Source organism: Arachis ipaensis, chromosome B5, assembly GCF_059453495.1.
Source record: "Arachis ipaensis isolate K30076 ecotype BB chromosome B5, ASM5945349v1, whole genome shotgun sequence".
NCBI classification, from domain to species: domain Eukaryota; kingdom Viridiplantae; phylum Streptophyta; class Magnoliopsida; order Fabales; family Fabaceae; genus Arachis; species Arachis ipaensis.
The window spans coordinates 16,035,833-16,059,417 of NC_142440.1; the positions used below are offsets into that span (position 1 = coordinate 16,035,833).

A 23,585-nucleotide genomic window follows, 5' to 3' on the forward strand; every position below is an offset into this window, starting at 1 on the left:
TCAAAGTATCGTTGGCCGGTTGATGCAATGCCTTCAATGCTGGTTGCTACATTCCCTTCTGCATCATCTAACTCTTGCACCTTATTTTTTCTACTCCTAGTGTGAAATTTGGAGTGAAAAAATTTTGTATTGCGGTTTTCCCATTTTAACCACTGGATTCAAGATTTTTCCTTCCAATATCGTTTTTTTTAACTCAAGTGCATCTTCTAATATAGCCTCCATATCCTGATAGCTGCTCCATTAGCTTGATCTCCCTTAACTGCCTCTCCTACTATTTTTTCCTTAATTTCCTGAATTTTCTTTTTGGAATTAGAAGAAGAATTTTGCTGTCATTCCACTATGCAATGTCTAGTTGCCTTGAACTTCCCAACCAGTCTAAACATAGGTGAACCCCTCATGTCTAACGCCCAAGTATGTTTAATTAATTCCACCACCTCTTCATTCTCACACCACCTCTCTTGAAATTGGAATCTCCTCTTCGTTCTCCTTACCTCCCTATCCGAATCAATAAGGAGTGGCTTGTGATCTGAACCCATGTCATCTAGGTGCTTAACATAGCCATTTGAAAATTCTGCCCTCCATTGCATTGACACCAATACTCTATCTAATCTTTCTTTGATAAAATTGACACCAAATTGCCTATTCGACCGTGTGAACTTATCACATTCGTAACCTAAATCCACCAACCCTCTCATATTAATAAAGTCATTAAAACTCCTTATAGATGATGCCGATTTAGGTCTGCCCCCGTCCTTCTCATGATGAGCTTTGATAGCATTAAAGTCTCCCATAAGTATAATCTAGTCTCCATCATTCTCAATCAATTGTAATAACTTTGAATATTGTTTCTCCGTAATAGTTTCATCCGTGTGCAAATGGACCGCCAAAATCTCCCACCTCAAGTTACTTCGCTGAATCTCTAATTCAAAGTGAATCAGAAAATTATCCCTGTTTAAGACCTGAATACTTACTCCCTCCTTCCATGCCAATGCTAAACCTTCAGATTGACCAATCAGATCTACCGTGTATACTTAATTAAACCCAACTCTCCTTAGAACTCTCTCAACATTCAAGGTGTTGTTTTTACTTTCACACAAGAACAACACCTCGAAGGAATGGGATTTAATAATCCTTTGTATATTGTGAACTGTCAGAGGTTTTCCCAAACCCCGACAGTTCTACGACAGCATCTTCATACCTCCTTGGGTGCCCAATTTTGGATGGCACCCTCCCTCATTGTAGTTGTCTCACCGTCCTTCAAACATTGCTTCTTGGTTGCTGAATTTCCTTCCACCTCTGTTGTAATTCTTTTAGCACCTGTCACAAGTTTGTGGTTCTGTCCTTTTCTAGCCAATTTCTTTAAATTCAGCTTCTTCTTCTCTAAAACTTTCCTTGTCCCTTCACACACCCTAATTGAAAAAGCGCTAACTGATTTATTATGATAGGACTGATCTGTTCCTTCTCCTTTTCCCTTCTTTATTTCCTCCAAAACTCCTCTAGCCTCAGATTTTGCTTTCTCGTAGTCACTTAGCAGCAGCGCCTTATTTACACTTTGAACTTTCTCTTCTTCCGGCCTAGCTTGCGAGCTCCTATCCTTTACTGAGAGATTGGAAAAATCTTGAATGAGGCATTGACGGAGAAAAATTGTCGATAAAGATTTTCACGAAAATGTCGCTTTGCAAGTATAGTTCTAAACCAACAAATTATCCTCGGTCAATGTTTGAATTGTTTGTCACAAATACAAACCCAATAAAATTAATCGAAATATTCAAATCTCGGGTTGTCTCTCAAGGAATTGCAGGGAAGTGTAGTTTATTATTGGTTATGGAAAAGTATATTTTTAGGGTTTTTGAAATAAGGAACAAGAAAGTAAAATGGCAAGAAAATAAACTAATAATTAAGAAAGTTCTTAGCAAGGAAAGAGAATTAGAAGTCCTATCATCATTATCATTGTCAATTGTGATGGTAAAAGTGAATTGCCTTCACTTAGTTAACCTCTAACTAATGGAGGAAGGTCAATTGCATACAATCAACTTGAGTTCATAAGTCCTAGTCAACTCATAGTGAGAGACTAGTTTTGGTGAAGTTCAAGCTAACCGGCAATCTTCAATCACCAATCAACAAAAGACTTTTGATAACTCAAGAGTCTCTAATTAATCAATCCAAGTCAAGAACATAAAAATCTAATTTAAAATCTAACCAAGCATTTTATCAAACACTTGGAAGGCATAAAATAAAAACATAGAAAACTAACAAGACATAGCAAAATCTAAGGCTAACAATGTCAAGAGGAAACGATAACAACAAATTAAAGAAAGTAATCATAAACATGGAAACATAAATTGTATTAATATGGATTAAAAAAAAAAGAAGAATTCATAAACTAAATTGACAACATAAAGAAATCAACGAGAGAAATAGATAAACTAAAGTACTAGAACAAATAAAAGTAGAAGAGAAACTAAATTAAAGTAAGGTAGAAATCTGAATTTGAGAAGGAACAAGACTAAAAACCCTAAAACCCTCCTCTCTCTCTAAAATTCTACATCTAAAACCTAAAATTGTGTGAATGAAAGTGTGTCTCCCTTCCAGCTCCACTCTGCAGCCTCTAATCTGTATTTTCAGGCCTGAAACTGGGTAAAAAGCAGCCCAAAAATTACCCCAGCAGATTCTGTTTAATGCAGCATGTGACGCTCGTCACGCATACGCGTCGTCCATGCGTGCCCGTCGCTATCAAATTCTGAAATCCTTAATTTCTTGTGTTCCTTCCACTTTTGCATGCTTCCTTTTCATTCTCTAAGCCATTCCTGCCTTAGAAAACTTGAAAACACTTAACAAACATATCACGGCATCGAATAGTAACGAGAGAGGATTAAAATTAGCAAATTTAAGGCCAGAGAAGCATTTTTCAATCATAGCACAAAATTAGGAAGGATTTGTAAAACCATGCAATTTATATGAATAATTGTATGAATTATTGATAAAATCCACTCAATTCAATACAAAATAAACCGTAAAATAGTGGTTTATCAATCTTCCCATATTTAAACATTAGCATGTCCTCATGCTAAGCTCAAGAGAAGCTATAAAGGAGGTGAAGAGAATGGTAGAATTTATGAAATGCAACCTATCTATATGAATGTAACTAAATGCAAAATACTTTTACCTACTTGGTTAAAAGTAAATCAACATTCCAAAATAAATATGAACTGAATTTCACTAATTCAAATTCCAAAATAAAGTACAAGTAGACGTGCAAGAAGAAAGCTCGTGAAAGGCGGGAACAAAGAATCGAGCATCAAACCCTCACCGGAAGTGTATACACTCTAATTGCTCAAGTGTTTGAGGTTCGATTCTCTCAATTCTCTACTAATTTTGCTTTCTAAGGCTTGCTCTTCTTCTACCAATCAACAAAAATTTAATGCACAAACACACATATCAAGAGTTCTTTTAAGGGTTGTAATGGGGTTAGGATCAAGGTAGAATTGTATTTGGTCAAATGGATAAAAATCTAAATCCTTGATTAGCCTAAACTTCCCACCTAACTTAAGACAATCCATGTAATCAGAATACAAAATCTAACTACCCATTAACTATTTGTACCACATATTCATACATTCCAATTTTGAGTGCAGTACATATGCATTGCTATCACCATTTACTTTGGGGCATTTTGTCCCCTTTTTATTTTTTATTATTATTTTTTCCTTTTATTTTCTTTTTATTTTTGGTTTTTCTTTTTCTTCTATTTTTCTCAATGCATACGATTAAGGTATTGAATGCATGAACATGTCCTCAACATTCTTTTCACATTTTCACAAAAAAGTCTAACATTATCAATTCCCAAACCAAATATTTCCAAACCCAACTTCCCCACACTTAAATCATGAACACTTTCACTAGTCTAAGCTAACCAAGAATTTAAATTAGGAACATTTATTATTTTCCACTTAGAGTTAATGATGTGCTAAAATAAAGAATAAATGGATAAAATAGGCTCAATATTGGATTGCAAAGGGAAATGAAAGGGTAAAGTCATATGGGTATGTGAGCTATAGTGAAACAAAGGCCTCAATCACATAAGTGCATACATATATCAAACAATGAAAATATAGAATCAAGCAAGACAAAGATCACAATTTTAGAGAGAACAACACACACCAAAATAAAACATTGGTTGATAAGATGCAACCAATCAAATAGGTTCAAAATCTCACTGGTTTTGTGTGTTTGAGCTCTAAACCATATTCCAAAATAAATTTCTTCAAGCAAGTTCAACAAAAATTTTAATTCAAATTAGTGAAATGCTATAAAACAGTTTCTTGGAAGAGAATTTATCACTTCAACCAAGTAGTACATACATGCAAGCAACTAACTACACGTGCAATCTATTATGCAATGCAACAACTAATCTAACAAAGAAAATAAACATTAGTATTGAGACAGGAAGTAGTTACCCATGGAAGTCGGTATCGACCTCCCCACACTTAAATATTGCACCGTCCTCGGTGCAAGAAAAGATATGCTAAGTGGATTAGGGTTGCTACAACTGATGAATTTTCTTCAAAAGATTGTGCGGAGGAACTTGTTTGTCGCCCCATTTAGAAGCTTTTTGTCTCCCTTCTTGGTGGTCATCCTGAAAAAAGAGAAAAAGGAAGAAGAATAACCCACAAACAAAGATATGCAAACAAATAAAGTCTAGGTGGGCTAATTCCAAATAATAATGAGGTTCTCAATTACATGGTAGCTACAACATGCAAGTGAGAAAAATAATATAGGCAAATGGCATATCAATAGTGCAAGAATTGCAACAATGAGGGAGAGAGAGTGGGTCATAAAAGACAATATAAGTTCATATCAATGCAAAAGGAATACAAGTGTCATAAAAGATTAGCATTGACCTATAAATAATATCACCTAACAATATAAAACAAGTCATTAAGCGCCAAAACAATGGAAAAAATATTCGACAGATGAGTAAGAACATTTAACACCAATGTTAAAATAACAAATATAGAATAGAAAAGAGGAACAAACAACATAATTAAAATGCAATGAATGCAAGTATACAAATGTAATGAACAAAAAAAAAAAAGAAAGATAAGAAAAATGAGAAGTGAAATGTTGAAAAGTGAGAGAAGAGTAGAGTAAGAAAGGAAGAAGAAAAGAAAGAGGAAAGAATAATAAAGGAGAGAAGACAGAAGAAAGAAGAAGAAAGGAAAAGAAGAAGCGGCGCATACACGTCAGTCACGCGTACGCGTCAGTCACACGTACGCGTGAAAAGCAGAAAAGAGAAGGTGACGCGTACGCGTGGAGGTGAATTGTGCTCGTTGCACAGTACTCGCACAGTTCCCGCGTAAGTCTCTAGTTTAAGTATTGGACCATCAAAATTTTGGCGTCGACGCGCACGCGTCGTCCACGCCTACGCGTGGATGCCAAAGGATCAAGTGACGCGTATGCGTCAGCGAGGTGAACGCGTGGGTTGGGATGTGCGCCTAGCACCCCACCCGCATGGTTCCAACACAACTCTCAGGTTTTTTTACCAGAGAGCAAAATTGGAATCGACGCGTACGCGTCGGTCACGCGTACGCGTGATACCCTCCTTTTTTTTAAAGTTGGTTGAGAAGCTAACAAGCTACCAAAGTAATGTCAAAGATTATTAAACAAGCTAAACCATAACTCAAAATAAATAAATAAATAAATAAATCTGAGTAAAATTAAAAATTCAACTTATTACCAATATAAATAAAAGATAAAATAGGAAGAATTTACCATGGCGGGGTGTCTCCTACCTAACACTTTTAGTTAAAGTCCTTAAGTTGGACATTTGGTAAGCTCCTTGTCATGGTGGCTTGTGCTTGAACTCATCTTGAAACTTCCACCAACGCTTGGACTTCCAATAAGTTCCAACATTTCCAAGTGAATTCACCAAACCTTGATGAAGTTCTTCACAAGCTTTGATTTCCCAAAGTTAATCCTCTTGTATTCCGGATCCCAAATCTTGTTTCTACACCCGTCTTTAAGTGGATCATCATTGTTCCAACCAGGTGGCAAGCAATCCGAATTCTCAATGAAGTACCAAACTCTTCTCTTAGATCCAACCAATTGATCACTAGTCCAACCCTGGCATCTACCTCTTGAAATCTCAACCTTGATGAGTCTTGATTTGCAACTCCAACCACTAAACATCATTCTCTTACACTTAATTCCACAAAGCCTCCTAAGTTGGCCATCCGTTTCAAGCATACCATACTCAAGTGGGACTATAAAGTTAATAGAGATAAGTTTTACCCACTCAAATGAAGGAGTAGATGGCAACCTAGGTAGAGAAGTCTCCAATGATCTTGACAAAGCATATTCAACTCTCGTCCAACCTTGCCGAAGGACTTCCACCTTTTGAAAAAATTCTTCACTTTCAAGCTCTTCCTCACCGAGTTCATCCAACTCTTCTCCGTCACTCAAGTCATAAATATGAGGTTGAGAGAAATCTACCTCAATGTTGCTTTTAATGTCATCGGGAGAGGGTTCTTCAAACTCAAGGGGTTCACTTGTGGATGCAAATTCATTACTAGGATGGCTTGATTCAGGATCATCACCACTAAGGGAACTTGCTTCTTGATCTATCCCGTCCAATTCTTCACAGGGAACATGCCTTGGAAGCTGTGCACTAGCCTCCTCAACATCGATTTCAAGCTTCTTGGAGGAATACTCTACAACTCTTGATTCCCATGGAGGTTCAACATCTCCTAAGTCTTCAACCACTTTTTCCTCTTCAACAATTACGGCTTCCTCCAATTGGTCTAATACAAAGTCACATTTCTCACTTTCCACCGGAGTTCCCAGTCTCTCGTTCATGCTACGTTCTTCATTAGATTCTCCACATGTAGCCATGGGAGTTCTTTGAGTGTCCAAACATTGGGAAGCTAATCGACTTACTAACTCGGTCACGGCAGCCATGAATTCTAGTGTCGTCCCTAGCATTTCTCTTTGCCCTTGAAAAATAAGATCAAGGGTGTCATCCATTAGAGGTTGGAGTGGATGTGAGGGTTCATTGCTTGGAAGGAAGGGTTCATGATAGGAAGGTAGTTCATCTTGATAAGGATATGGCGGCTCAACCCAAGATCTCCTTCATGCTCCGTTCTTCGGTCGACTTTCCACATTCATCCGTGAAAATGCTTTGTTGCATGAGTCCCATGGGTCGATGGTGGTTCTCGTTTTGGCAATGTTAGCCATGAGAGTTTCGTGTGCTTTTCGGCATTCCTCTCACTCCATTTGATGGATGGTTGCTTGAAGTCGATCCATTTTTTCCTTAAAATGATCCCATGGCTCTTGTTCTGCTTGCCTAACATAATTGGGATCATATTGCTCTTGGATTGATGGATATGGACATTCCCCTTTGGAGGGTTGTGGTCGAAAGAAAAATTCATCTTGTGGTTGAAAGTTCGTATACATTGGAGGTGGTGTATATTGAGGTGGTGGTTCTTGGGAGTAACTGGGTTAGAATGTGGGTGGTTCTAAGTATGGCTCATATGCTCTTAAAGTGGTTGGTATGGTGGATATGTGTTAAGGTCATATGGAAGTGTTTGATTGCAGGGGGCTTGTGAGTATGGTGGTTCAAAGCTATGTTGAAGAGGGGGTTCATAGGCATATGGTGGTAGTTCTTGGTAGTCACAAGGAGGTCCACCATAGCCATCGGATTGATATGCACCTTGGAATGGCTCTTGCTCATAGTATGTTGGAGGAGGTTGTTGCTAAGAAGGTTGTCCACAAGCTTGAGACTCCTCCCACCTTTGACTGTCCCATCATTGATACATGTTCTCATTGTAGCTTCCATTCCCTACAACATAATTTGAACCAAACTCATAGCCAAAGGGGTGAGAATTCATAGTAATAAGAATTAATAAAACAAAAACTAACAAGAAATAATGAAAATAAACTCCTAAAACTCGAAACAACTAACAAAGAAACGAAAAGGCAAACATATTCACAATATTCACAATAACCAATAATAAGGCACACATTTGCACTCCCCGGCAACGGCGCCAAAAACTTGACAGAGGAAAATTGTCGGTAAAGATTTTCACGAAAATGTTGCGTTGCAAGTATAGTTCTAAACCAACAAATTATCCTCGGTCAATGTTTAAATTGTTTGTCATAAATACAAACCCAATAAAATTAACCGAAGTATTCAAACCTCGGGTTGTTTCTCAAAGAATTGCAGGAAAGTGTAGTTTATTATTGGTTATGGAAAAGTATATTTTTGGGGTTTTTGAAATAAGGAACAAGAAAGTAAAATGGCAAGAAAATAAATTAATAACTAAGAAAGCTCTTAGCAAGAAAAGAGAATTAGAAGTCATATCCTCATTATCATCGTCAATTGTGATGGTAAAAGTGAATTGCCTTCACTTAGTTAACCTCTAACCAATGGAGGAAGGTCAAGGGCATACAATCAACTTGAGTTCACAAGTCCTAGTCAACTCATAGTGAGAGACTAGTTTTGGTGAAGTTCAAGCTAACCGGCAATCTTCAATCACTAATCAACAAAAGACTTTTGATAACTCAAGAGTCTCTAATTAATTGATCCAAGTTAAGAACATAAAAATCTAATTTAAAATCCAACCAAGCATTTTGTCAAACACTTGGAAGGTATAAAATAAAAACATAGAAAACTAACAAGACATAGCAAAATCTAAGACTAACAATTGCAAGAGAAAACAATAACAACAAATTAAAGAAAGCAATCATAATAACCATTGCAAGCTCTAAATCTGATCCATGTCCCCCATCCTTTCTCTTTTAGTTTTTCTACCATGGAATCTTCTAAATAACCATTGCAAGCTCTAATTTCATGTCCAATTCCTCCACAATAGTGACAGAAATTGCCAATTTTTTCGTATTTGAGCTGCACCTCCAGAATTTGGTTATTATTGCCTGAAATCTTCATAATTCTACACAAAAATTTGATAACATGAAGCTGCAACAAAACCTTAATAATACGATCTTCCTTTTCCCTCATCACAAACAGGTCTGCATCAATTACTTACCCTAACGATCCTCCAATCCTCCCATAGTTGGACCCATATTGGAACGTAGGAAAAGTCTTTCTCATCAATCGGATTATTTTCCCTCCAACATTTGAGATGCAAAATATAGTTCTTGAACAACCACAGTCCTCCTTTTTCCACTCTAAGCATATCCACTTCGCTACTGAAAAAGAATTGGAATAAATTTCTCCCATAATCCATCACCCGAAAGCCTTCTAGTTGCCTCCATATTGTATAGAGAACTGCCTCCAACATTCCAAAACTAAATTTTTGATCCGCCAATAACCTTTCAATCAAACCTATTGCATTTCTCGATACTCTCCTAAATGTCCTCATCTTCAAACCTCAATACCTCATTCTCTTCTTCTTCAATTGCATGCATATCACGCCTCTGTTTGATTAATAAAAAAATTACATAATAGTACTAGTAACTTATGCAGCGAATCATATACTATATAGTTAATATAATACTTTTGTAAAAGGAAAAAAAAAAACAAGATTAACACCAAAATAGTTTTGTATGTGAAATAATTTAAATATCATGGTTTTTTTTTCTTTAAATTTTAAGATAATCATAGTTAAGATAGTTAAATTTTATATGTTCATGAACTTTCAATATAGTTAAAATAGTCAATTTTTATAAATTTTTGTGTGTTAAAATAGCTAAATAAAAAATAATACTTTATTAAAATAATTATATTTTTTTTATATCATAAAAATAAGAAATTATTTTTAATAAATAAAAATTGTTTTTATTTTTAAAATTTAAAATAATTTAATATCTCAATAATTTTTTAAGAAAATGAGGATTAATTTGTTAATTTATTTATAAGATATTAATTTGTTATTTTTTATGTAAATAAAAAAGATTTGTTTTCAATTTGCATTAAAAAAGTATTTATGTTTATGCATATTATTTATTAATTTAACAACACAAGTTGTAAAATTAAGAAAGAAATGAATATTCATAGGTACAAAATACGAAATAATGAAATAAAAAGAATCACTCTATATTTTTGCAGGCTATTAGGCAAAATTATGGTAACAAATATTTAATTTTAAACATAAATATCAATAGAAAAAATTTTAGTTTGTATTTAAATAAAATATTAAAAATTTTAAAACTAATAAAAATTTAAATTCAAATTAAAAAAATTATGTTTGTAAAAACCTATAAATTTAAACTATGAATTTTGATTTAAAAAAATGGACCTAATATATAACCATTTATGGTAGCACATGAACTTAAACTTTAGAGATTTTAAAATTTGAAATAACAAATAATCATAATAAAATAACTTAAAACGATAAACTAGATTTATACAATATGTAATTGAAAAATGTTAAAAAATAACATTAGTCAAATTATTACTATTATTTAGTTTTTAAAATAAATATAATATAACAAATGTTTTGATATGACTATGTGATAATTTAAATTCAAACTCTAAAATATTCTAAGTTTGAGCTGCTTTGTCCTATGTCATAAGGAAGGATATATCTTAAGTGTATTTTTTTAAAAATAAAAAATTTTGATAATGGTTTCTTAGTTGATAATATATTAAATGATAAATTTTAATAAATTGTATAAAGTTGTTAATCATTTTGTTTTATATTCATAAATCTGGTAAAATACGACTTTTACTAAATTTGAATTAAAGCACAAAATTTAAATTTTTATTAATTTATTTTTTATATTTTATTTAAATCTAAATAAAGATACTTTTTATTAATATTTATATTTTAAAATTTATAAAAAGTAAAATAAATAATTAATTTAAACTTTAAAAATATCAATGTCAATAAAAATCTCTTTTATCCTGATTTTACATGCATAGTTTGTGAAAAATAAGTTAATTTTTTTTTTGTTTTTAATTTTGAAATTAGTATTTGTGAATTTTTTTTTAATTTCACATTTTACACCTACTGTAAAATAAAGTTATTTGCAAAAATAACACTACCTATAAAATAAACAAATAATACATCTAAAAGTAAATAATTAGTTGTTTCCAACACAAATTAGAAATTAATTTTTTTATTTAAATAAAAAATTCTAATTTATATAGTATTATTAAAAGATTAAAAACTAATTTATTGTTGTTGTTGTTGTTGTTATTGTTGTTAAAACTATTTTGTCCAAAAAATTTTTTATTAAAAATTAATTAAAATATTTCACTTTATGTATATAATAATCTATTAGTCAACAACATACTTTTAAATAGAACTATATTTAACCAAATATCAATTTAATACTACTTTTAACATAAGCCAAATAGAAATAATGCAACTCATAAATCTAAAAGGTTAAAAAAAGTTTGATTTTGGATTCAGGGACCATATTTATCCATATTACACTTATTTTAAATAAAGTAGTTCTTATAAATTCTACTGACTTACTTTGTTCTCTCTTTTTCGAATATTTAAAACTCCTAACGAATTAATTTTTTGTTCTTTTATAAAATATAACATTATTTTATTTTTTTAAGAGTTTAATTTTGATATTATGACAGTTATATAATCACATTAATTTTTTTGAATGATCATTCACATAGCTAATAAAAATTGTAATTATTTTTAATAATATAATATTATATAATTAGATGCACGTATAAAACTATTTTACATTAACAGTACATCAAAATTAAAATTTTTAAATAATAGAAATATAAACAAAATTAACTATGGAGCATTATTTCTCATCGTCTTTTAAATAAATGAATCCAATAATACAACTTGCATACAAAATCTCAATAATGAAATCAATAATATGTATTTGTATATATTTTTCGTATTAAATCATACATTTTTTTCATATAGATATTTAATTACCACAATAATTAAAACTTATTTATAATAATATACCAAATAATTTTTTATCAAATACTAAATACATATTTTTTACACAATAACTAATTTTTAGTGTATGAAGTATGAACAAATTAAAATAATTAAAGATGAATACGAGATACAATAAAAAACAAAAATAGAATAAACAAAAAATTTCTAACACACAGTGCATTTCAGCCAAAGCCATATGGTTGAAAAAACAAAAAGGCTTTTTAAACTTGCAAGAGGAGTGGAAGACAAATTAAGAATTTCAACATAAAAAAAATTTGAGAAAGGAAGAGTCAGTCATATGATCTATAAACACTCTAAATCTCTTCATGTGCATAATATGTTTTATCCTCAAATCTGAACCTGGTGTGTTTAATATTATATGTCAATGATAATGATAATTGAAATTTCAGATTTCTAAAAAAGGTACACGTCATACCTGAAATTTTTCCTATTCTATATGGTTCAAATAACATTGTGTTAATTATTGAAAGTCAATTTTTTTCGTTTATCTAATGGAATAATTATATAAAAAATTGCATCAAATTCAACATAACTAGAATTTTGAGTGAAAAAATATATATTTCATATTAATTAATTGCATTAGAAAGAAAACCAGTTTGATTTCTATTTCAACCTTATAGAAAAATAAAGATTTTCTCTAAAATAAAATATATTAGAAATATTGAAGGTGTCGTCACTCGTCAGGGACATACAAGACAACAGCAGTCTACTAACTGATTCCTCTTGCTCATGGCCGCCGGGGCATTTACGCCTTTTACTTTGCCGCGGTTTTTTCCACCCGCTTTCTTTTTTTCTCTTAAAAAAAAAAAAAAAAGAATGCACATTCCATATTTTTATTTTTGTAAAATAATAAAGTTTGTGAGAAATTTCAAGGAAGGCCCATTGCCACTGCCCCTTCGTGTTGATATCGCCTATCACCATTTCCCTCTTCGCAATTATTATTATTACTATTATTATTTAACAATTATTATTTTAATATTTTAATATTTTATAGTTCATTATTCCAAGACACGGCAAAAACCTTCTCTCTCTCTCTCTCTGCTTAGCTGCTGAGTTGGTAATGGAATTGTGATAATCGTAGAGCGTGCGTTTATCTATGGCTGTGGAGAAGTTTTTACCGGTTGCTGCTTTTTTAGCTGTAATACTGCTTCTCCGTCACGCTCCTTCTGTCATTGCTGGGGACATAGTTCACGATGACGATTCTACCCCCAAGAAGCCCGGTTGCGAGAACCAGTTCGTTCTGGTATTCGCTCTCCAAACTTCAATTCTTTTTTTTTTTCCTTTTGCTCATAGTTAAGTAGATTAGCATGAAACATCAAACTACTTAACTTTTTCTTTCTAATTTTGGGTTTTGAGCATCAAATTACGGTGTTGACTTGTTCAACTAAGCATTTGATGATCACAGTTTGGTTCCTAATTAGTTAATCTCTCTCAATTTCAAGTGGTGATTATTTGTGGTAATACTTGTTATGTGTTGGCTTTGTTAGGTGAAAGTGCAGACATGGGTCAATGACAAAGAGGATGATGAATTTGTTGGTGTGGGGGCCAGATTTGGCACAACAATTGTGTCCAAGGAGAAGAATGCTAAGCACACTCGCCTTATTCTTTCAGATCCCCGAGATTGTTGCAATCCTCCAAAGAATAAGGTTCTTTCTTCATATATGGCATGTTTGTATTCTCCTTTGGAGTTTGGACACGTGTAGCAAAGTAGAATGTTACTAAATGCTTGTAGTACAACTCTTCATTAGATTGCGGGAGATGTCATCATGGTCGATCGAGGGAACTGCACCTTCACAAAGAAGGCAAAAACTGCACAAACTGCTAATGCTTCAGCTATCCTTATCATAAATAACCAAAAGGGTACACAATTTATAAGTTTTGGGCTGTTTCTTGTCTTTGGTGGAGCAGGAAGTTGGAGGATGCGGTTTGATGGAATGTTGAGTGGGTCATATCTAATGAATGTCTCTTTGTTTCTGTTGTTTGCAGAGCTTTACAAGATGGTATGCGAACCAGATGAAACTGATTTGAACATACACATACCCGCTGTCATGCTCCCACGAGATGCAGGTGCAAGGCTCAAAGAAATGCTGACAAGTGCTTCATCTGGTGAGCTTCCACTTGATTTTTATGATTGTTTGATATGTCTTATGTATTCTGTGTGGATTTATAATACACTTTCACTTAATGATTTAGTTGCATTTAACTCATGTTTCCTTATTGGGGAACTGGTACATGGATTCCCAATAATACCTTACCAGTTAAGTCTTAAGGAGAGGAGAGGGTAGCTTTCTAAATTTCGTTTCCCTTTTGCAGTGTCTGTCCAGCTATATTCACCACGTCGACCAGCTGTTGATGTAGCAGAAGTATTTCTTTGGCTACTAGCAGTTCTTACCATATTGTGTGCATCATATTGGTCAGCATGGAGGGTCCGAGAAGCAGCTGATGAACACAACAAGCTATTAAAGGTCAGTGATTTGGAGTCTGTTTAGCTTGGCATTTCCTCGAGTATGGTTCTCATATGTTCTCCTAATTTGAATATGCATCCTAATACTTCCTTTCTTTCCTCACTTCTATAGGATGCTTCAGATGAAGTCCCAGACACTATAAACACAGGTGTTAGCAGAGTTGTAAACATGAATATGAAGGCTGCAATCCTTTTTGTTGTGCTAGCTTCATGTTTCCTGTTTATGATTTACAAATTGATGTCGCCATGGTTCATTGATATTTTGGTTGTTCTCTTCTGTATTGGTGGCGTTGAGGTATGAACGTCCATTTAACTTGTCTATGTTCTAGATGTATGCATCTTTCTGAGGGGGAAAATCTATTTTCTACATTATATCTTTGCTAAAAGAAAGGGAAGCTTCTAGTGCGCAGTTTACTACAGTTCCTCCAGTTGCCATTACTGAATTCATATTCTCTGCATATATTCTATCTTTCCTGCTTTTGCCATGTTATCATGTATCTTGTCATCCCTAACCTTGGGTGTTTTTGTATCTTGCAGGGCTTGCAAACTTGCTTGGTTGCTCTTTTGTCAAGGTTTGATATCTCAAACCTAATCTTATGAATGATTCTGGAAGTTATGAATTTATTATCATAGGATACATCAACACTGCCAGCCATAATATATTTTTGGAAATAAGTATCTGTTTGATTACTTGAGAAGCTCAGATTGGAGCTGATGGAGTGCTTATGTGCTTTTTATGATGAAATACTGAACTGCATTGGCATTCATAGTATGTAAGGCTTCGTTGATTTTATAGGATTTGAAAGCCATATGATCAGGATTGTGTATTACCTAGTTTTACTTTTGAAAGTCATATTTAAGTGTGCTTAGTCTTGTTTCCTCACATTTGCAACAATAGTTTGCAATTCTGAATAGTTCCAGCTGGCTTGTTCTGGAATGTTTGAGTTCTCACACTTGCACCCTTTTTTTGTCCTTATTAATGGACAATTGGACCTTGTCAATACAGTCCATCTGATCACATGATGTTAGGCTTTCTCTACATGTTAATGAAACTTGTCTTCTTTTGCAATATAGGTGGTTCAAGCATGCTGCCAAGACATACATTAAAATACCTTTCTTTGGAGCTATCTCATACCTGACTTTGGCTGTTTCTCCATTTTGTATAACCTTTGCGGTTCTCTGGGCAGTTTATCGCACTCACTCGTTTGGGTGGATTGGTCAAGATATACTTGTAAGGATAATTTTCTCCATTCTTAAATGTTTATGCTCTCCTTTTTAGATATATCATGTTGACTCTCAAGTGATAAAGAAAGTTCATCTTTACTTTCTTCATGACAATTTCAAGGAGACACATTTCTTGTAGTTTAGTTGTGCTTTGTATGTGTATAATATCCCTGTTATGAGCTAGGACTTGGGATGTAATGTTCTTCTGGAATATTTCATTTTGCTGAACTACACTGAACACCATAATCTTTGCAAGTGCTAGAGATATAATATGATTCTATTTTGTTTATTTATTGATTCATCAGGGAAGCTATCTAGACTAGCAGTGTCCATCTAATCTTCATTTCTCTTTCATTGGTTATTTTACAGGGAATTGCACTGATAATAACAGTTCTACAGATTGTACATGTACCTAATCTCAAGGTAATAACTCTTGGGGATTACTTATGAAGTATTTTGATGTTTTATGTTTGGACAACTCTCAGATAAATCTTATATGAAAAAAGTGAACTTGCAACATGTTACTTTGTTCTGTGTGTGCTCCGTCATCTGTGGACTAGTGTAGTGTTGCCTCTATTTTCCCCACCTGTTTGTTTGGCAGCAAATACTTGCATGTCTATTTGTTCATATTTATAGTTTGTGCTGATAAATTTGGTTATATGAAAAATTCTTGTCCAAAAAAAATAAGTCATTCATCTTGATTTGATTTGTTTTGTGAATTAGGTGGGTACGGTTCTTCTGAGTTGTGCCTTCATTTATGACCTCTTTTGGGTGTTTGTCTCGGCGAAGTTTTTCCAGCAAAGCGTGATGATTGTGGTTAGTCTTACACTTCACTCTGATACATGACAATCACTAATTCCCCAATGCGATTCCCTAGTTTTGTCATTGTTAACATTACTCACTATAGGTAGCCCGAGCTGATGGAAGTGGTGAAGATGGTATCCCAATGTTACTGAAATTTCCCCGCATCTTTGATCCATGGGGTGGTTACAGCATTATAGGTTTTGGAGACATACTTTTACCAGGAATGCTGGTAGCATTCTCACTCAGGTTGTTATCTCTTTCCCGTTTTCCACTCAGTCCTTTGCATGCCCCAAGTATATCTCTTGAAGGAATATTTACCTAGCTCCCTAGAACAGACTTTCTTAATTCTAAACTATATTTTCCTGGCAAATCTACTGTTGAAAAATGTTTTGATCAATGGTATGGTCTATGCTTGCAGATATGATTGGCTGGCGAACAAGAACATAAGAAATGGGTACTTCTTGTGGGCAATATTTGCATATGGCTTTGGTGAGAATCAACTAGCAATCTCCTCATCTGATTTAGATAACTTCATTCAAACAATAAATCATATTATTTCCTGACTGAAAGAATAAAGAATTTCTTTATTATTAACTTTTAAGTTATATAATGATTTATGTAGCTACATACATATATGACTGGTCTTATTTTTTTTTCCCCCAATTTTGGCAGGCCTTCTAGTTACATATGTGGCACTAAATTTGATGGATGGACATGGCCAGCCAGCACTACTATACATTGTTCCATTTACCCTTGGTACTTTAGACCTAATTTGTAATAATTTTTTTATCTGGAAACAAATGGTAGATTCTCATGGTTTCGTGCATCAATGCAGGGACTTTGCTGACATTAGGGCGAAAGCGAGGAGATCTGCAGGTTTTATGGACAAGAGGAGAACCAGAAAGACCCTGTCCACATATCAGACTCCAGCATAGTGGAGAAGTAAGCCCTGAATGACAACCTGTTTCAACATACTCAGCTGCATGTTTGATCTTCGGGAATTGGGAGCAAAACCAATCTTCGAAAGGCCTTTATCATCAGAGGTTTATGAAACCAATCCCCTTCAAACGTAGCTGTTGCTCACATATATAGAAATTGTCTACATTTGGTGTAGATAACTGTAGCTGATACAAATCTCTAATTACCTACTGTGTTATAAGCAGCCTGGTTCGCTCACACTGTTGGCTGCAAAATAACCAATAGTTGATCTTAGAATCAGCATAGTTGTATCATGGCTGGTGGATTATAAGATGAATGGCTTTGTACCGTAAACTGTAATTCATTCATCTATAAGATTAACATTTTAGGGGGGAAATTTAATGTTTGACCAAGTAACAAGGAAAGTTAGCTGGTTTGTCAATTGAAGAGTTAGAAGCAACGTGAAGTGTGGTATTCTCATTCTAATTCATCTCCTTTCTAATTTCATGGGGAAGCATGAGTTTTTGAATAGTTAAGACAATTTTAGTTGGAAATAATAAATATATCTCCTTAGAGGATTAATTGTATCATAATTAAGGTTGGCAGTTGGGGACATCATGATTCAAGCAAGGCTTAGAATAACAACTGCGAATGAGTTCATGAAACACAACACCACCTAGGTATCCAAAGAATTTGAGATGTCTGGCATAACATAAGTGCCTGCATTTTCGCACTCTTCTCTGTTCCGTGTTCAGTGTTCTTGTTCTGTATTAGGTGGAGGATCATCGCCACATTAAATGTTCCTAGAGTACGTCTTCCATAATTCATCATCATCATGCAACCTAAAAAAAAATGGATAATGATTGCTAAGAGCATTCAAAATCTATGAAGTGAATAAACTTTTCTTTAGTGCACAAGTGTTCAACAGTATTTCCAAAATGTATGACGTCATTAATAAGACTTTGGCAAGTTTTCCCAACTTCCCATGTGCATAGTATCGCATGTCACTTTCCAAGTCCAACGTTCACCAAACGGCCATTCATTCTTGGCCATTCGATGTTGTTTCTACTTTTCAGCCGAGTGGCTTCGATTGTCCTACCGTTAGAATAAAAGAAACCTATATCTCACCTACCAAACATATGGTACAATTTACACTTTACAGGGCATAGGGCCGTTGTTGAGTGGTAATTGGGTGGGCGTAACTACACTAACCTTTATCTTGGAACCAATCTCATTCACATTCACATTCACATTCAACAATCATTGATTAACATAGCACCCTGTTTAGCCTCTTAAGATAAGAACGCACTTTCCAGAATACTCTCTTAAAACTGCCCCCTTTTTTAAAGCAATAAGAAAATAAAAAGTTGTGCACAGCCACAGAAATATTCTTAGCTTCTTTGCTCAAAAGAAAGAAAAAGTGACTGCAATTATTGTCATATGCCAGCAAAGAAAGATATCACTACTTTACCTTTCTCCAATCTCCTCTATATAGCAGTGTAATCTCCCAAGCTTAGTTTTGCAAAGAAGAGAAAAATGGAGAGGGAAGAAGATGTGAAAGTTGGAGCAAACAAATTCTCAGAGAGGCATGCACTGGGAACAGGAGCACAGAGTGAGAAGCCGGAATAGCTGAGTGGGAACAAGGAGGCACCACCAGCACCATTGTTTGAGCCTGGTGAGCTCAAGTCATGGTCCTTCTACAGAGCCGGAATAGCTGAGTTTGTGGCCACATTCTTGTTCCTCTACATCACCATCTTAACCGTCATGGGAGTGAACAGATCTCCCTCCAAGTGCTCCTCCGTTGGCATTCAGGGCATTGCTTGGTCTTTCGGCGGCATGATCTTCGCCCTTGTTTACTGCACTGCTGGAATCTCCGGCGGACACATAAACCCGGCGGTGACCTTCGGGTTGTTTCTGGCAAGGAAGCTTTCACTGACGAGGGCAGTGTTCTACATGGTGATGCAGTGTCTTGGAGCCATTTGCGGCGCTGGTGTGGTGAAGGGGTTCGAAGGGAATGCGAGGTTTGAGATGTATAAAGGTGGAGCTAATATGGTTAACCATGGATACAGCAAAGGTGATGGGCTTGGTGCTGAGATTGTTGGTACCTTTGTTCTTGTTTACACTGTGTTCTCTGCTACTGATGCTAAAAGAAACGCAAGAGACTCACATGTTCCCATTTTGGCACCTCTTCCGATTGGGTTTGCTGTCTTCTTGGTCCACTTGGCAACCATTCCTATCACTGGAACTGGGATTAACCCAGCTAGGAGCCTTGGTGCTGCCATCATCTTCAACAGAGACCATGCATGGAATGATCAAGTATGTCTTCTTCGATTCTGCCTTTTTTTTCTCACTCATTTCTTTCTGAATTTCATATGTCCTTTTTTTCATTGCAGTGGATTTTCTGGGTTGGGCCTTTCGTTGGAGCTGCTCTTGCTGCCGTGTACCACCAGATAGTCATCCGAGCTATTCCTTTCAAGTCAAGGCCTTAATTCATCGTCATCGTTTCATATGTCTGCTCCTCTCTTTGAATGTTTGATATCGTGTGTGTGTAAATTGATGGAGAATTCTTTCGTGCTACCATGCTTTGTGTTTATTAGACTTTGATCTTTATTTATCTGTTCTATGTTGGTTTTTCTGGTTTGAAAAAGAAAAAAAAGAAATAAATGCATCGAAATCGTGAATATTTGAAGATCTGGGCTTGCAACTGGGTCTGGATGAGCTGCTCTCTTCCTTCCCAGTTCCCACTACCAATCTTCGATACTCCCTGCCCCTAAAACGCAACCCTCATTCTTTCACAAATCACAACAACTAATACCCACACGACGTCGTTTTAGAAATCCAATTAACTAGATTGCTCTCTAATAACTTTTTTATTTTTTCACGGTATTCCCCAACCCAGCTGGGCAAGAACTAATTTGTTGCGGTACTGAACTCTATTTAAGGGTTTGCTGCTGGCCAATGGGTGCTCTCTAATAACTTTATTACCCACAAAATCATCCTCAATAATTTGGTAACAAAAAAATAAAAATCATCCCCAATAATTTAGTAACAAAAAAATATTAATAAAAAACATCGAATATCTGCGTTATTTTAGTATTTATTAATTATTGAAATAATTAATGAATATTAAATAAGATAAATTTTAAATTTTTTGTTTGTTTTTCTACTATTATCATTAGATTAAATAACCATTTTGACATTTAAAAGATTTTAATTTTAACAAAATAAACTTCAACCTTTATTGTTTGACAAAATAGTCTAATCATTCAAAATGATGAATTAACAATTAATTTATTTTATCAAATAAAATTGATATTTGAGATTCATTCTATCAAAACAAATTTAAAATTTATTTTATCAAAATCAAAATTTTTTTATATTACAATAGTTATTTACTCTATATTTTATTATCAATATTTTTAAGTTAGAGTTTTTTAAAATAAAAAATGTTAGAGATCATAAAAAATTATTATTGTTTGTCATCACTTAGTCATCAATTCAATTAATATATTTTATTCCATACTTATAAATATTTATGGCCAAAAATAATAAATTTTGATTGCCTCTAGCGGTCCTCTTTTAAAAGACCAATATTCACAAAATAACTCCCACACTTCTTTCAATTTGGATCGACTAAACTACTGAAAGTACCAATAAAAGATGTATTCGTTGACAAGAGTATCTATGAATTTAGAAAACAACCCAAATGCCCATAGAAGATCGATCCTGTATATGAAACTAACCAAATGTGATCCAGCCTTAACTCAGCGGCTTACGTGGACAATTTTGATACACAGTATCACGTGTTGTTAATCTGACGTGCATTGAGTTTGAATTGGGAATAATATGAATCCTAGTTCTTCATTCTTCGTTGGACATACCCCAACATTGAAAATGTGAAATCCTTCCAAAATACTTCATTCATCTCCAACACTCTCATCCATCGTTCCCTTCTCCCCCTCTCCCCACTAAACAAGAAGATAGCTAAAACAACTTTAGCTATGTCAAGAAGAAAAATGACCAGGAGGGAAAGTTGCATTTTTTCTGGAACATCAAATTCGAAGACGAAAAAAGGTGAAAATCCTGGATAGAAGATGTTACTGTGGTGGGAATGCTGTGTTGTTGGATTCTTCGACAGTTGCGAACCCAGGAAGATGATTCATTCGCTGCCTATTCTGGAAGGTATGGTCCTTGAGTTGAGTTTCATAGTTAGAATTTAGAATTCTTCTTCAACTCTAATTCTTTTTTTTTTTTTTTTTCTATAGAATGAAGACTGCAATTGCTTTGAATGGATTGATGAAATTGATAGTGGGTGGCAAGGTTTGACAAGGGCTTTAATCACACGACTTAATGAGCATGAATGTGGTACTTCCAATAAGGATTTGAAGAATATTGTAAGAGACAACATTGAGAAGAATCTGAACAAGGTTATGAGGATTGAAGGTGAAACTAAAGTTATTGGGGCCTGGCTTGTGGCTCTATCATTAGGGCTGTTGTTGCAATTTACAATCTTTCTTGTTTATAATGGTGATAATATATAGGTGAGTGACAGTTTGAGTGTAAGATCTAGACATAGGTTGGGTGCATATTGAAGCACTATGTGCTAGTGAACATCAATGTTAATAATGTTTGAATGAAAATAAATTGTTAGCATCTTGTTTTATCTTTATTGAACTTGATTATGAGCAATTGGTATATTTAGTTATCAAATTAAGCATCTTGAGTTCAGTAATTACTAATACAATCAGCATCAGGAGATAATAATAGAATGCATAAGTCAACAATAAATAATGCATAATAGGTTTCACTTTTCCCAATAATAAAGACAAGAGAAATTCTATTTTACCAACGAAATACGCAGTTTACCAACTGCCATCTACGATACAGATATATATGTTAATGTACAAAATCGGTTTTCTCCTTCGTAGTGCCGATCAGAATTAGACGCGCTTTTCTCCTTTGATTGAACCAATGTGTGTGCTCTCTCTCTCAACTTTCCGATTCGATTGTCTTCTACTCAAATTCAAAAAATTCTAAGTGTTAATTGCCAAAATGAATCTCTGTAAACATCTCTCTATCTTTCTTAAACCATACTTCGATTTTTACTTCATTTTTATGCCCACCGATTTTGAGTCTCCATCATTCCCCGATTTTGTCAATTTTCACTCGTTCATTGCCAGTTCACTTCTTTTCTCCCGTTCTAATATTCTCTATCGGTTCTTCGTCCCTCGAAGAGTCTCCAAGTCACTCTCCATTCACCGGCGATAGGAGGAAGGGAAAAAGTTCACCGACAGAGTTTATGAGGTTCTTCACGGGCCATGCACAAATTCTCCATGGGTCGTGCAAGCTCCTCCACGGACAAGGTTTCTATAATCACGGGCCGTGTTGCTCTCATCCTTCCTTTCGCGATTTCTCTTTTCTTGTTGTTGCAAGAGTTGGGCTGTGCGACTTTTTTCGTTGTTCATTTGAAGTCTACAATAACAAGTATTGCTCACTGTCGTTGTTCAATTATGTTAAATAAGAGAGTTCAGAGCGTTTAAGTGTCTTGTAAGAAAGTTAGCACAAACTCCACAAATACATGCATATTTGGTTAGTAAAAAACAAACATTAAAGATCTTTCGTGTGGATACTATTTATACGGATGTCATATCATTTTATGATATATTGTTTCAGTGAAAGTGTCAATATGAATGTTCATATGGTTTAGACAAATTTACGAATATAGATATTTCTACAGAAATAAAATATTCAGTTTGCTTTCACTCTGAGTCATGATCTCATAAAATTTATTAAAGTTAGACCAGTTGGAAATAGGCATTCATGATATCATTTTTGCATGTAATTTCTGAATTTTCTCATCTAAATTTGATCTATGTCGTTGAGTATATTAGTATGGTGATTATCGTGATTTTGTCGCGACACTAATATGATAAAAGTTACGGTAATTCCATAATTGATATATGAGACGAACCAGATTGTTAGAGTAATAAGGAAAATAGCATTCAGTTGCATGCATACAATTTGTAAGATGTGATTATCCTAAAAAAATATATGTATAGTGTAAAACCCTGGAAATTTAAAAATAATTAACTAATGAATTAATTATTATTCAAAGAAATTAGAAAATTAAATTTTATAGTTTAAAGGAGTAAAAATAATTAAAATACGAATTTTAATACTAATTTTAAATATTTTAGCTCAAAGTTAGACTAACGGACTAAACCGATTGAACCAAACTCGTATTGGGCCCAAAGTCCAACCCATAAGAGCTT

At 34.2% G+C, this 23,585-nt stretch overlaps 2 protein-coding genes across 2 annotated transcripts; both read left to right on the forward strand.

Annotated features, from left to right (window-relative positions):
* Positions 1 to 12,867: 12,867 nt before the first annotated feature.
* LOC107643077 (signal peptide peptidase-like 2) lies at positions 12,868 to 17,710 on the forward strand. Its single transcript, XM_016346634.3, has 14 exons — positions 12,868 to 13,146; positions 13,391 to 13,549; positions 13,652 to 13,763; positions 13,890 to 14,009; positions 14,217 to 14,368; positions 14,480 to 14,662; positions 14,905 to 14,939; positions 15,442 to 15,598; positions 15,961 to 16,014; positions 16,315 to 16,407; positions 16,499 to 16,641; positions 16,814 to 16,884; positions 17,068 to 17,151; positions 17,231 to 17,710. The coding sequence occupies exons 1-14, from the start codon at positions 13,000 to 13,002 to the stop codon at positions 17,350 to 17,352; spliced, it is 1,632 nt and encodes a 543-aa protein (XP_016202120.1). The 5' UTR covers positions 12,868 to 12,999; the 3' UTR covers positions 17,353 to 17,710.
* Positions 17,711 to 18,452: 742 nt separating this feature from the next.
* LOC107643079 (putative aquaporin PIP1-2) lies at positions 18,453 to 20,002 on the forward strand. The gene is made up of 2 exons (XM_088488212.1): positions 18,453 to 19,629; positions 19,707 to 20,002. Exons 1-2 carry the CDS (start codon positions 19,078 to 19,080, stop codon positions 19,800 to 19,802), a joined length of 648 nt encoding a protein of 215 aa, XP_088344338.1. The 5' UTR covers positions 18,453 to 19,077; the 3' UTR covers positions 19,803 to 20,002.
* Positions 20,003 to 23,585: the final 3,583 nt, after the last annotated feature.

Coding starts and splice junctions, on each gene's coding strand:
- LOC107643077 (XM_016346634.3), top strand. CDS start 13,000: ATGGCTGTGGAGAAGTTTTTACCGGTTGCTGCTTTTTTAGCTGTAATA. Junction 16,015..16,314: donor TACATGTACCTAATCTCAAG/GTAATAACTCTT, acceptor TTTGTGAATTAG/GTGGGTACGGTTCTTCTGAG. Junction 16,408..16,498: donor AGCAAAGCGTGATGATTGTG/GTTAGTCTTACA, acceptor TACTCACTATAG/GTAGCCCGAGCTGATGGAAG.
- LOC107643079 (XM_088488212.1), top strand. CDS start 19,078: ATGGGAGTGAACAGATCTCCCTCCAAGTGCTCCTCCGTTGGCATTCAG. Junction 19,630..19,706: donor ACCATGCATGGAATGATCAA/GTATGTCTTCTT, acceptor TTTTCATTGCAG/TGGATTTTCTGGGTTGGGCC.